Here is a 13,885-nt window from a genome sequence, read left to right on the forward strand (position 1 = left end):
TTAAAACAATTAAAATATATATTAAATTTAAACTATTTTAGCCAACCTTCCTCAAAAGACATAATATAGACACTTACTGAAATAATAGTAAGTCAGAGAATTTACCAGTGATTGTGTCATGACGACCTTTAGCATTTTCTTATAAGGGCAAATTTCAAATCTGAAACAACGTTTATGTAGGTATAATTTCCATACACACAATAAGAAAGAGGCGTGAGAGATAAAAAAAATTATGTAGCAAATCTTTTGACCTAAATAATCCATTTCACAGACTACTAATCTCCAAAGTATTAGGAGGCATTAAGGGTAGTCTCTGGTTTACTGTTAAGTGTAGTATGTCTAGGCAATTTTGATAATTTTTTTATCTACTAAAATTAAATTATTTTAAAACATGACATTTTATATTGAGCATAGCAATACCAAAATGTTTGCCAACAAACAAAGCTTGCATTGAGAATCTTGTAAAAAATTAAAAACCCTGTGTCATCATCAAATGGGAGAACTGACCAGTGAATAGAAGAGAACACACTGCTCACTGAGAAAACAGAATGGTAAAGACGCATAGATAAAAGAGAAACAAGGAGAATATTAAACACAGTTTTATGGTTCCTACAATTAGATGGTAGAATGCCAAGCTGTTCTGTGATACTGTCAATCTTGTCAGGGATGAAAAATGTTGGAGAAAAAAAAAAGCCATTTATACCTTATTGATTAAAATGTAGAGGATGCAGCCATATATTACATTTTCACAATAAGGTCTAGCTGTGGTCTAAGTACAGCTAATTCTACTAAGCCTATATTATATAGTTGGATCAAGGGACACTATTTCCTTAAAAAACTAGAATTTCTTTATTCCACAGTTATCTTATGTGATTTTGACATTTTATTCATCTATCTTCAGAAGACTGATTAAAAAGTTCTTTTAGGAACAGAGATACACTCTATCTCTAAAAGGAAACTGTATAATTATTTGTTAGCTACAGGAATAATTTCAGTGCTTTAGGAACAAAGGCTGCCTTCTGTGGAAAGTTGGCACACACTGTGATTTTTAGACCAATTCTTTTCAGGACTAAACATTAACTTAATCTAATAATTTAAATCTAATAGTTTCATTTCACATGGGAAGAAAACCCACCAACCTGTCAAAACACTTCATTCTCAAATAGCTGTGATAAAACCAAAATACTCATTAAGGTCAAACAGAAGTGAATATGATATACCTCCCTAAGCATTTATTTCACTTTATACAGTTTGATTTTGTGAAAATGAAATGTCTTCTTACCTAATGTTCTTTAGAAATACTTAACTATGTTCTGCAGTTTTCAGCAATGTTCTTTCAACGTGAAACTTCATTATGAAACTATACTTTAATGCACTCAATTTCAATATGCCATTTCAGAGAAAAATATTTGCATTTCTAGGAGTTTAGCCAGAGTTATATACTTTAAAATTAAAAATGATAAAGACTTAATTTTATTCGAGAAAAATTCATTGCTTCTGAGTTGGTGCATCACAATACGGCACATTTTCTATAAGAAGGTCTTTCCTAGGGACCAATTCTGAAAGAAAAACAAGAAGAATACTTAACATCATTAAAATTAAAATAAAATGCAAATACACTCATTTCCTCCTAAAATTTGTAACAGTAAATTATCTAGTTTTAAAATAAATCTTCCCAGTGATATTTTATTTCAGTTAACTTCTAAGGTGGCGTTCCTGATTTTAAATGGAGATAGTTAATAGGACTCTCATTTCAGATTACACAAAAACATACATGACCAACTTAACCATTTACCATGGATTTATTAAATATAACTAAATAACTGACTAGAATTCAGCTAAAGCATGCTGTCAGTAGCAGATTACAGATTAATGATAATTAAAACCATCAACTGGGGACTTCCCTGGTGGTGCAGTGGTTAAGAATCTGCCTGCCAATGCAGGGGACACGGGTTTGAGCCCTGGTCCAGGAAGATCCCACATGCCGCGGAGCAACTAAACCCGTGCACCGCAACTACTGAGCTTGTGCCCGCTCTAGAGCCCATGAGCCACAACTACTGAGCCCACACGCCTAGAGCCCGTGCTCTGCAACAAGAAAAGCCACTGCAGTGAGAAGCCTGTGCACTGCAACGAAGGGCAGCCCCCTTTCTCCGCAACTAGAGAAAGCCTGAGCACAGCAATGAAGACCCAACACAGCCAAAAATAAATAATTAATTAAAACCACCAACTGGAAAATTAATTCATGCTACCAACTATGTAAAAAGCAAGACGACTTTCCTAATTTAAAGATTTCAGTGACTTCCCTGGCGGTCCAGTGGTTAGGACTCCGCGCTTCCACTGCAGGGCGCCTGGGTTCGATCCCTGGTTGGGGAACTAAGATCCTGCATGCGATTTCAAATTTTACAGAACAGTGGTTCTCAACTGGAGGTGTTCTGGGTGGTCACACCAACTGAAGAATGCTACTGGAATTTAGAGAAGAGGAGCCAGGGATGTGTGGGATAGTCTGTGTAATGCAGAACTATCTGTTCAAAATGACAATAGGGCCCCACTGAGAAACACTGTTCAACAACAAGAAAAACAACAACAAATGCTGAGTCCTAGGGAAGACATCCTGCTGGAGTCAACTGAGGTAAAGCTCTTAAGATAGAAAGTTTTTAGAAGAGCTGAATCCAGGTGAACTGTCATGATCAAAAAATGCTCACACCAAATTCTATGAAATAACTTGCCTATATTCTTCAAAAAGAACAAGGTCATGAAAGACAAAGAAAGACTAAGGAACTGCTCCAGATTAAGGAAGACTAAAAACATACACATACTACTACATGTAATGGTAGATGGCTCATAGGGACCTGCTGTGTAGCTCAGGGAGCTCTTCTCAATACTCTATAATGACATGTATGGGAGGGGAATGTAAAGAAGAGTGGATATATGTGTATGTGTGGCCAATTCACTTTGCTGTACAGTAGAAACTAACACAACATTGTAGATGAACTATACTTCAATAAAAAGAAAAAAAAGAAGCCTGACTAATACAATGGCATATATAATCATCAATTCTAGAACTTGGAATTTCAGATCATTCTGATCTGAACCCAGTGTCTTTCCAAACTGAATATTGGCTGAGACTGGGCCATACTAATGAATAACACTTTCTCCTTATCTAGAAGTGAGTTGTAAGAACCACTGCAATTGTGCTGTTCCATTCACATGCATGCTTATCCCACAGTTCCTGCACAGTATTTTTTTTTCAAAAGACACGGAGAATGTTCGCATATTTATTCTTCTAACAGAAGAAATAAATAGAACATTCTCAAGTGACTGGTTTATTCATTTTAGGAGACAGTATGTATAATGAAATGCATTTTTGCTCAGAAATGAAAAGGGTCCTCTCTGCTACTGTCAAACTTGTTTTTATAAACTCCTATTTTATATTTTATTTTGGTATATCAATCTTGAGTGCTTTATTGTCAGGTCATCATTGGTAAACCCCTTCCCTATGACAGTACACTGTGTACTCAATTTTGGAGTGTGGAAAATACATGTACTTGTTTTGTACCTGTAGTTTGGATATATAGTTGACATCTTTTTTTTTTTTTTTAAAGAAGGTGCTGGGGGTAGGAGTTTTATTAATTAATTTATTTATTTTTGCTGTGTTGGGTCTTCACCTCTGTGCGAGGGCTTTTTCTACTTGTGGCAAGCGGGGGCCACTCTTCATCGCGGTGCGCGGGCCTCTCACTATGGCAGCCTCTCTTGTTGCAGAGCACAGGCTCCAGACGCGTGGGCTCAGTAGTTGTGGCTCACGGGCCTAGTTGCTCCGTGGCATATGGGATCCTCCCAGACCAGGGCTCGAACCCGTGTCCCCTGCATTAGCAGGCAGATTCTCAACCACTGCGCCACCAGGGAAGCCCCTATAGTTGACATCTTTGTGCTTTGGTGTTTCAAAAATTTTAAGGCTGTAATGAGGAGTCACATTTACAACCATCAGTATATTCTCTACAATGAATATGCTCCCTTAATTAAATCACGATGCTGGAAACACACACACACACACACACACACACACACAAACATGATGATTAAATGCGATCTGTGTGACCTTCAACTGGACCCTAGACCAGAAATCCAATCCATTTTTTTTTTCTTCTGCTATAAAGGGCACTCTTAGGACAAATGGAAAATTTGAATAACAGAACTGAATCAATGTTAATATACTGATTTTGATAATTATACTGTCGTTATATAAGAGAATGTCTTTGCAAATTTAGGAAATACACAATGTAGTATTTTTAAGAAATACACACTGAAGTATTTCTCCAGATCTAAACCCAAGGGGGCTGTTATGATCTGAAAAATGCTCGTTTAGGGGAAAAAGTACATTATGCCTGCATTTACCTTCAGAAAGGTCAAGAAAAAAATGAGGGAGAGATGATAAAGCAAATGTGGTAAAATGTTAGCATTTGTAGAATCTGGATAAAGGAAATTCGCATATTCTTCAACTTTCCTTGCACCTTTTCTGTAAATTTGAATCATTAAAAAATGTTTTAGAGATATTACTAAAATGAATTCAAGGGCTTCGCTGGTGGCGTAGTGGTTGAGAGTCCGCCTGCCGATGCAGGGGACGCGGGTTCGTGCCCTGGTCCGGGAAGATCCCACATGCCGCGGAGCGGCTGGGCGCGTGAGCCACGGCTGCTGAGCCTGCGCGTCCGGAGCCTGTGCTCTGCAACGGGAGAGGCCACAACAGTGAGAGGCCCGCGTACCGCAAAAAAAAAAAAACCAAACCCATAACAATTAAGAAAATAGTAATAGGAACATACATATCGATAATTACCTTAAATGTGAATGGATTAAATGCTCCAACCAAAAGACACAGGCTCACTGAATGGATACAAAAACAAGACCCATATATATGCTGTCTACAAGAAACCCACTTCACACCTAGGGACACATACACACTGAAAGTGAGTGGATGGAAAAAGATATTCCATGCAAATAGAAATCAAAAGAAAGCTGGAGTAGCAATACTCATATCAGATAAAATAGACTTTAAAATAAAGAATGTTACAAGAGACAAGGAAGGACACTACGTAGTGATAAAGGGAACAATCCAAGAAGATATAACCATTATAAATATATATGCACCCAACATGGGAGCACCTCAATACATAAGGCAACTGTTAACAGCTATAAAAGTGGAAATCAACAGTGACACAGTAATAGTGGGGGACTTTAACACTTCACACCAATGGACAGATCATCCTAGCAGAAAATTAGTAAGGAAACACAAGCTTTAAATGACACAATAGACCAGATAGATTTGATATTTATAGGACATTCCATCCAAAAACAGATTACACTTTCTTCTCAAGTGCACATGGAACATTCTCCAGGATAGATCACATCTTGGGTCACAAATCAAGCCTCAGTAAATTTAAGAAAATTGAAATCATACCGAGCATCTTTTCTGACCACAACACTATATCAGAAATCAATTACAGGGAAAAAAAATGTTAAAAACACAAACACATGGAGGCTAAACAATACGTTACTAAATAACCAAAAGCTCACTGAAGAAATCAAAGAGGAAATCAAAAAATACCTAGAGACAAATAACAATGAAAACACGAAAATCCAAAACCTATGGGATGCAGCAAAAGCAGTTCTAAGAGGGAAGTTTATAGCTACACAAGCCTACCTCAAGAAACAAGAAAAGGGGAGCCGGAGGAAGATGGCGGAAGAGTAAGACGCGGAGATCACCTTCCTCCCCACAGATACATCAGAAATTCATCTACACGTGGAACAACTCCAACAGAACACCTACTGAACGCTGACAGAAGACCTCAGACCCCCCAAAAGGCAAGAAACTCCCCACATACCTGGGTAGGTCAAAAGAAAAAAAGAATAAACAGAGACAATAGGATATGGACGGGACCTGCACCAGTGGGAGGGAGCCGTGAAGGAGGGAAGGTTTCTACACACTACAAGCCCCTTCGAGGGCGGAGACTGCAGGTGGCGGAGGGGGAAAGCTTCGGAGTAGCGGAGGAGAGCACAGCAACAGGGGTGTGGAGGGCAAAGCAGAGAGATTTTGGCACAGAGGATCGGTGCCCTCAGGCACACACCAGCCCGAGAGACTTGTCTGCTCGGCCGCCAGGGCGGGCGGGGCTGGGAGCTGAGGCTCGGGTATCGGCTTTCAGTCGGAGCGCAGGGAGAGGTCTGGGGCTGGCGGCAGGAAGAGACCCTGAAGGGGTTAGTGCTAGCCCGGAGGGAGTCCGGGGAAAGGGTTTGGAGCTACCGGAGAGGCAAGAGACTTTTTTCCCTTTTGTTGCCTGGTGCGCGAGGAGAGGGCATTCCCCTCCCTCCCCTCTGCCTGAGTGAGCCAGAGCCCCCGAATCAGCGGCTCCTTTAAACCCGTCCTGTCTGAGCGAAGAACGGACGCCCTCCGGCGACCTACGCGCAGAGGCGGGGCCAGGTCCAAGGCTGAGACCCGGGAGCTGTGAGAGCAGAGACAGGGAAATCTCTCTGTGCAGCCTCCGAGGCAGCGGATTAAAGCTCCACGGTCCATTTGATGTGCCCTGCGTCTGTGGAGTGCATGAATGGACAGCGAATCATCCCAAATTGAGGAAGTGGACCTTGAGAACAAGATTTAAGACTTTCCCCCCCCTTTTTTTCCCTCTTTTTACAACGAATTATCTCAAATTAAGGAGGTGGACTTAGCAAGATTTCAGACTTTTCGCCCTTTTCCTCTTTTTACAACGAATTATCCCAAATCGAGGAGGTGGACTTGGAGAGCAAGATTTTTGATTTTTCCCCCTGCTCTCTTTTTGTGAATGTGTATGTGTAATCTTCTGTGTAAGATTCTCTCTGTATAGCTTTGCTTCCACCATATGTCCCAGGGTTCTTTCGGTCCGTGTTTTTTTTCAATAATTGCTTTTTAATTTTAATAACGCTACTATATTTCATACTTTATTCTATTTTACTTTACCTGCTCTTTCTTTTTTTCCTCCCTTCCCTTCCTCCCTCCCTCCCTCCGCTCCTCCTTTCCTTCTTTCTTTTTCTTTCCTCCATCCCTCCCTCCCTCCCACCCTTCTTCTTTCCACTTTCTTTTTCTTTCCTTCCTTCCTCCCTCCCTCCCTGTCTTTCTTTCTTTCCTTCCTCCCTCCGTCCCTCTCTTCTTCCATTCACTCTTCCTTTTGCTTTCATTCCTCCCTCCCTCCCTCCTTTCTTTCCTTTCTTTCCATCCTTCCTCCCTCCCTCCTTTCTTTCTTTCTTCCTTCCTTCCTTCCTTACTTCCCTTCTTCCTTTCTTTCAATCTCTCTTTCTTTCTTCTACTAATTATTTCTTTCTACTTTTTCTCACTGTTATTCTGAGCCGGGTGGATGAAAGGCTCTTGGTGCTGCAGCCAGGAGTTAGTGCTGTGCCTCTGAAGTGGGAGAGCCAACTTCAGGACACGGGTCCACAAGAGACCTCCCAGCTCCACATAATATCAAGCAGCGAAAATCTCCCAGGGATCTCCATCTCAACACCAGCACCCAGCTTCAGTCAACGACCAGCAAGCTACAGTGCTGGTCACCCTATGCCAAGCAACTAGCAAGGCAGGAACACAACCCCACCCATTAGCAGAGAGGCTACCTAAAAACATAATAAGGCCACAGGCACCCCAAAACACACCACCAGACGTGGACCTGTCCACCAGAAAGACAAGATCGAGCTTCAACCACCAGAACACAGGCATTAGTCCCCCCCACCAGGAAGCCTACACAACCTACTGAAACAACCTTAGCCACGGGGGACAGACACCAAAAACAACGGGAACTACGAATCTGCAGCCTGCAAAAAGGAGACCCCAAACACAGTAACATAAGCAAAATGAGAAAGCAGAAAAACACACAGCAGGTGAAGGAGCAAGATAAAAACCTACCAGACCTAACAAATGAAGAGGTAATAGGCAGTCTACCTGAAAAAGAATTCAGAATAATGATAGTAAAGCTGATCCAAGATTCTATTTCCCAGATCCAAAATCTTGGAAATAGAATAGACAATATGCAAGAAACAGTTAACAAGGACCTAGAAGAACTAAAGATGAATCAAGCATCGATTAAAAACACAATAAATGAAATGAAAAATACTCTAGATGGGATCAATAGCAGAATAACTGAGGCAGAAGAACGGATAAGTGAGGTGGAAGATAAAATAGTGGAAATAACTGATGCAGAGAAAAATAAAGAAAAAAGAATGAAAAGAACAGAGGACAGTCTCAGAGACCTCTGGGACAACATTAAACGCACCAACATTCGAATTATAGGGGTTCCAGAAGAAGAAGAGAAAAAGAAAGGGACTGAGAAAATATTTGAAGAGATTATAGTTGAAAACTTCCCTAATATGGGAAAGGAAATAGTTAATCAAGTCCAGGAGGCACAGAGAGTCCCATACAGAATAAATCCAAGAAGAAATACGCCAAGACACATATTAATCAAAATGTCAAAAATTAAACACAAAGAAATCATATTAAAAGCAGCAAGGGAAAAACAACAAATAACACACAAGGGAATCCCCATCAGGTTAACAGCTGACCTCTCAGCAGAAACTCTACAAGCCAGAAGGGAGTGGCAGGACATAATTAAAGTGATGAAGGAGAGAAACCTGCAACCAAGATTACTCTACCCAGCAAGGATCTCATTCAGATTTGATGGAGAAATTAAAACGTTTACAGACAAGCAAAAGCTGAGAGAGTTCAGCACCACCAAACCAGCTTTACAACAAATGCTAAAGGAACTTCTCTAGGCAAGAAACACAACAGAAGGACTATACCTACAATAACGAACCCAAAGCCATTAAGGAAATGGGAATAGGAACATACATATCAATAATTACCTTAAATGTAAATGGACTAAATGCTCCCACCAAAAGACACAGAGTGGCTGAATGGATACAAAAACAAGACCCATATATATGCTGTCTACAAGAGACCCACTTCAGACCTAGAGACACATACAGATTGAAAGTAAGGGGATGGAAAAAGATATTCCATGCAAATGGAAATCAAAAGAAAGCTGGAGTAGCAATTCTTATATCAGACAAAATAGACTTTAAAATAAAGACTATTAGAAGAGACAAAGAAGGACACTACATAACGATACAGGGATCGATCCAAGAAGAAGATATAACAATTGTAAATATTTATGCACCCAACATAGGAGCACCTCAGTACATAAGGCAAATACTAACAGCCATAAAAGGGGAAATCGACAGTAACACAATCATAGTAGGGGACTTTAACACCCCACTTTCACCAATGGACAGATCATCCAAAATGAAAATAAATAAGGAAACACAAGCTTTAAATGATACATTAAACAAGATGGACTTAATTGATATTTATAGGACATTCCACCCAAAAACAACAGAATACACATTTTTCTCAAGTGCTCATGGAACATTCTCCAGGATAGATCATATCTTGGGTCACAAATCAAGCCTTGGTAAATTTAAGAAAATTGAAATTGTATCAAGTATCTTTTCCGACCACAATGCTATGAGACTAGACATCAATTACAGGAAAAGATCTGTAAAAAATACAAACACATGGAGGCTAAACAATACACTACTCAATAATGAAGTGATCACTGAAGAAATCAAAGAGGAAATTAAGAAATACTTAGAAACAAATGACAATGGAGACACGACGACCCAAAACCTATGGGACGCAGCAAAAGCAGTTCTAAGGGGGAAGTTTATAGCAATACAATCCCACCTTAAGAAACAGGAAACATTTCGAGTAAACAACCTGACCCTGCACCTAAAGCAATTAGAGAAAGAAGAACAAAAAACCCCCAAAGTTAGCAGAAGGAAAGAAATCATAAAGATCAGATCAGAAATAAATGAAAAAGAAATGAAGGAAACGATAGCAAAGATCAACCAAACTAAAAGCTGGTTCTTTGAGAAGATAAACAAAATTGACAAACCATTAGCCAGACTCATCAAGAAAAGAAGGGAGAAGACTCAAATCAGTAGAATTAGAAATGAAAAAGGAGAAGTAACAACTGACACTGCAGAAATACAAAAGATCATGAGAGATTACTATAAGCAACTCTATGCCAATAAAATGGACAACCTGGAAGAAATGGACAAATTCTTAGAAATGCACAACCTACCAAGACTGACTCAGGAAGAAATAGAAAATATGAATAGACCAATCACAAGCACTGAAATTGAAACTGTGATTAAAAATCTTCCATCAAACAAAAGCCCAGGACCAGATGGCTTCACAGGCGAATTCTATCAAACATTTAGAGAAGAGCTAACACCCATCCTTCTCAAACTCTTCCAAACAATATCAGAGGAAGGAACACTCCCAAACTCATTCTACGAGGCCACCATCACCTTGATACCAAAACCAGGCAAGGATGTCACAAAGAAAGAAAACTACAGGCCAATATCACTGATGAACATAGATGCAAAAATCCTCAACAAAATACTAGCAAACAGAATCCAACAGCACATTAAAAGGATCATACACCATGATCAAGTGGGGTTTATTCCAGGAATGCAAGGATTCTTCAATATACGCAAATCAATCAATGTGATACACCATATTAACAAGTTGAAGGAGAAAAACCATATGATCATCTCAATAGATGCAGAGAAAGCTTTCGACAAAATTCAACACCCATTTATGATAAAAACCCTGCAGAAAGTAGGCATAGAGGGAACTTTCCTCAACATAATAAAGGCCATATATGACAAACCCACAGCCAACATTGTCCTCAATGGTGAAAAACTGAAACCATTTCCACTAAGATCAGGAACAAGACAAGGCTGCCCACTCTCACCACTCTTATTCAACATAGTTTTGGAAGTTCTAGCCACAGCAATCAGAGAAGAAAAGGAAATAAAAGGAATCCAAATTGGAAAAGAAAAAGTAAAGCTGTCACTGTTTGCAGATGACATGATACTATACATAGAGAATCCTAAAGATGCTACCGAAAAACTACTAGAGCTAATCAATGAATTTGGTAAAGTAGCAGGATACAAAATTAATGCACAGAAATCTCTGGCATTCCTGTACACTAATGATGAAAAATCTGAAAATGAAATCAAGAAAACACTCCCATTTACCATTGCAACAAAAAGAATAAAATATCTAGGAATAAACCTACCTAAGGAGACAAAAGACCTGTATGCAGAAAATTATAAGACACTGATGAAAGAAATTAAAGATGATACAAATAGATGGAGAGATATACCATGCTCCTGGATTGGAAGAATCAATATTGTGAAAATGACTCTACTACCCAAAGCAATCTACAGATTCAATGCAATCCCTATCAAACTACCACTGGCATTTTTCACAGAAGTAGAACAAAAAATTTCAAAATTTGTTTGGAAAAACAAAAGACCCCGAATAGCCAAAGCAATCTTGAGAACGAAAAACGGAGCTGGAGGAATCAGGCTGCCTGACTTCAGACTATACTACAAAGCTACAGTAATTAAGACAGTGTGGTACTGGCATAAAAACAGAAAGATAGATCAGTGGATCAGGATAGAAAGCCCAGAGATAAACCCACGCACATATGGCCAACTTATCTTTGATAAAGGAGGCAGGAATGTACAGTGGAGAAAGGACAGCCTCTTCAATAAGTGGTGCTGGGAAAACTGGACAGGGACATGTAAAAGTATGAGATTAGATCATTCCCTAACACCATACACAAAAATAAGCTCAAAATGGATTAAAGACCTAAATGTAAGGCCAGAAACTATCAAACTCTTAGAGGAAAACATAGGTAGAACACTCTATGACATAAATCACAGCAAGATCCTTTTGGACACACCTCCTAGAGAAATGGAAATAAAAACAAAGATAAACAAATGGGACCTAATGAAACTTCAAAGCTTTTGCACAGCAAAGGAAACCATAAACAAGACCAAAAGACAACCCTCAGAATGGGAGAAAATATTTGCAAATGAAGCAACTGACAAAGGATTAATCTCCAAAATTTATAAACAGCTCATGCAGCTCAATAGCAAAAAAACAAACAACCCAATCCAAAAATGGGCAGAAGACTTAAATAGGCATTTCTCCAAAGAAGATATACAGACTGCCAACAAACACATGAAAGAATGCTCAACATCATTAATCATTAGAGAAATGCAAATCAAAACTACAATGAGATATCATCTCACACCAGTCAGAATGGCCATCATCAAGAAATCTAGAAACAATAAATGCTGGAGAGGGTGTGGAGAAAAGGGAACACTCTTGCACTGCTGGTGGGAATGTGAATTGGTACAGCCACTATGGAGAACAGTATGGAGGTTCCTTAAAAAACTAAAAATAGAACTACCATATGACCCAGCAATCCCACTACTAGGCATATACCCTGAGAAAACCATAATTCAAAAAGAGACATGTACCAAAATGTTCATTGCAGCTCTATTCACAATAGCCCGGAGCTGGAAACAACCTAAGTGTCCATCATCGGATGAATGGATAAAGAAGATGTGGCACATATATACAATGGAATATTACTCAGCCATAAAAAGAAACGAAACTGAGCTATTTGTAATGAGGTGGATAGACCTAGAGTCTGTCATACAGAGTGAAGTAAGTCAGAAAGAGAAAGACAAATACCGTATGCTAACACATATATATGGAATTAAAAAAAAAAAAAAATGTCATGAAGAACCTAGGGGTAAAACGGGAATAAAGACACAGACCTACTTGAGAATGGACTTGAGGATATGGGGAAGGGGAAGGGTAAGCTGTGACAAAGGGAAAGAGAGGCATGGACATATATACACTACCAAACGTAAGGTAGATAGATAGTGGGAAGCAGCCGCAGAGCACAGGGAGATCAGCTCGGTGCTTTGTGACCGCCTGGAGGGGTGGGATGGGGAGGGTGGGAGGGAGGGAGATGCATGAGGGAGGGGATGTGGGAACAGATGTATATGTATGACTGATTCACTTTGTTATAAAGCAGAAACTAATAAAAAAAAAAAATGAAAAAAAAAAAAAAAAAAAAAAAAGAAACAAGAAAAATCTCAAATAAACAATCTAACCTTACACCTAAAGGAACTAGAGAAAGAAAACAAACAAAACCCACAGTTAGTAGAAGGAAAGAAATCATAAAGTTCAGAGCAGAAATAAATGAAATAGAAACAAAGAAAACAATAGCAAAGATCAATAAAACTAAAAACTGGTTCTGAGAAGATAAGCAAAGTTGATAAACCATTAGCCAGACTCATCAAGAAAAAGAGGGAGAGGACTCAAATAAATAAAATTAGAAATGAAAAAGGAGAAGTTACAACAGACACCACAGAAATACAAAGCATCCTAAGAGACTACTACAAGCAACTCTATGCCAATAAAATGGACAACCTGGAAGAAGTGGACAAATTCTTAGAAAGGTATAACCTTCCAAGACTGAACCAGGAAGAAATAGAAATATAAACAGACCAATCACAAGTAATGAAATTGAAACTGTGATTAAAAATCTTCCAACAGGCTTCCCTGGTGGCGCAGTGGTTGAGAGCCCGCCTGCCAATGCAGGGGACATGGGTTTGTGTCCCGGTCCAGGAAGATCCCACATGCCGCGGAGCGGCTGGGCCCGTGAGCCGTGGCCGCTGAGCCTGCGCGTCCGGAGCCTGTGCTCTGCAACGGGAGAGGCCACAACAGTGAGAGGCCTGCGTACCGCAAAAAAAAAAAAAAAAAATCTTCCAACAAACAAAAGTCTGGGACCAGATGGCTTCACAGGTGAATTCTATCAAACATTTAGAGAAGAGCTAACACCCATCCTTCTCAAACTCCCCCAAAAAATTGCAGAGGAAAGAACACTCCCAAACTCATTCTATGAGGCTACCATCACCCCGACACCAAAACCAGACAAAGATA

At 39.6% G+C, this 13,885-nt stretch overlaps 1 protein-coding gene across 1 annotated transcript in view; it reads right to left on the bottom strand.

Moving 5' to 3' along the window:
- Window positions 1-1,488: 1,488 nt before the first annotated feature.
- Window positions 1,489-13,885, bottom strand: part of LYRM7 (LYR motif containing 7) — a gene marked incomplete at its 3' end in the record, with an annotated part of 44,731 nt that continues 32,334 nt past the window's right edge. Inside the window, exon 5 of the mRNA XM_079703517.1 lies at window positions 1,489-1,559. Within this exon, the coding sequence (XP_079559643.1) occupies window positions 1,489-1,559 (71 nt within the window). The remainder of the gene's footprint in view (window positions 1,560-13,885) is intronic.

This window comes from Hyperoodon ampullatus (assembly GCF_949752795.1).
Source record: "Hyperoodon ampullatus genome assembly, chromosome: 4".
NCBI classification, from domain to species: Eukaryota; Metazoa; Chordata; class Mammalia; order Artiodactyla; family Ziphiidae; genus Hyperoodon; species Hyperoodon ampullatus.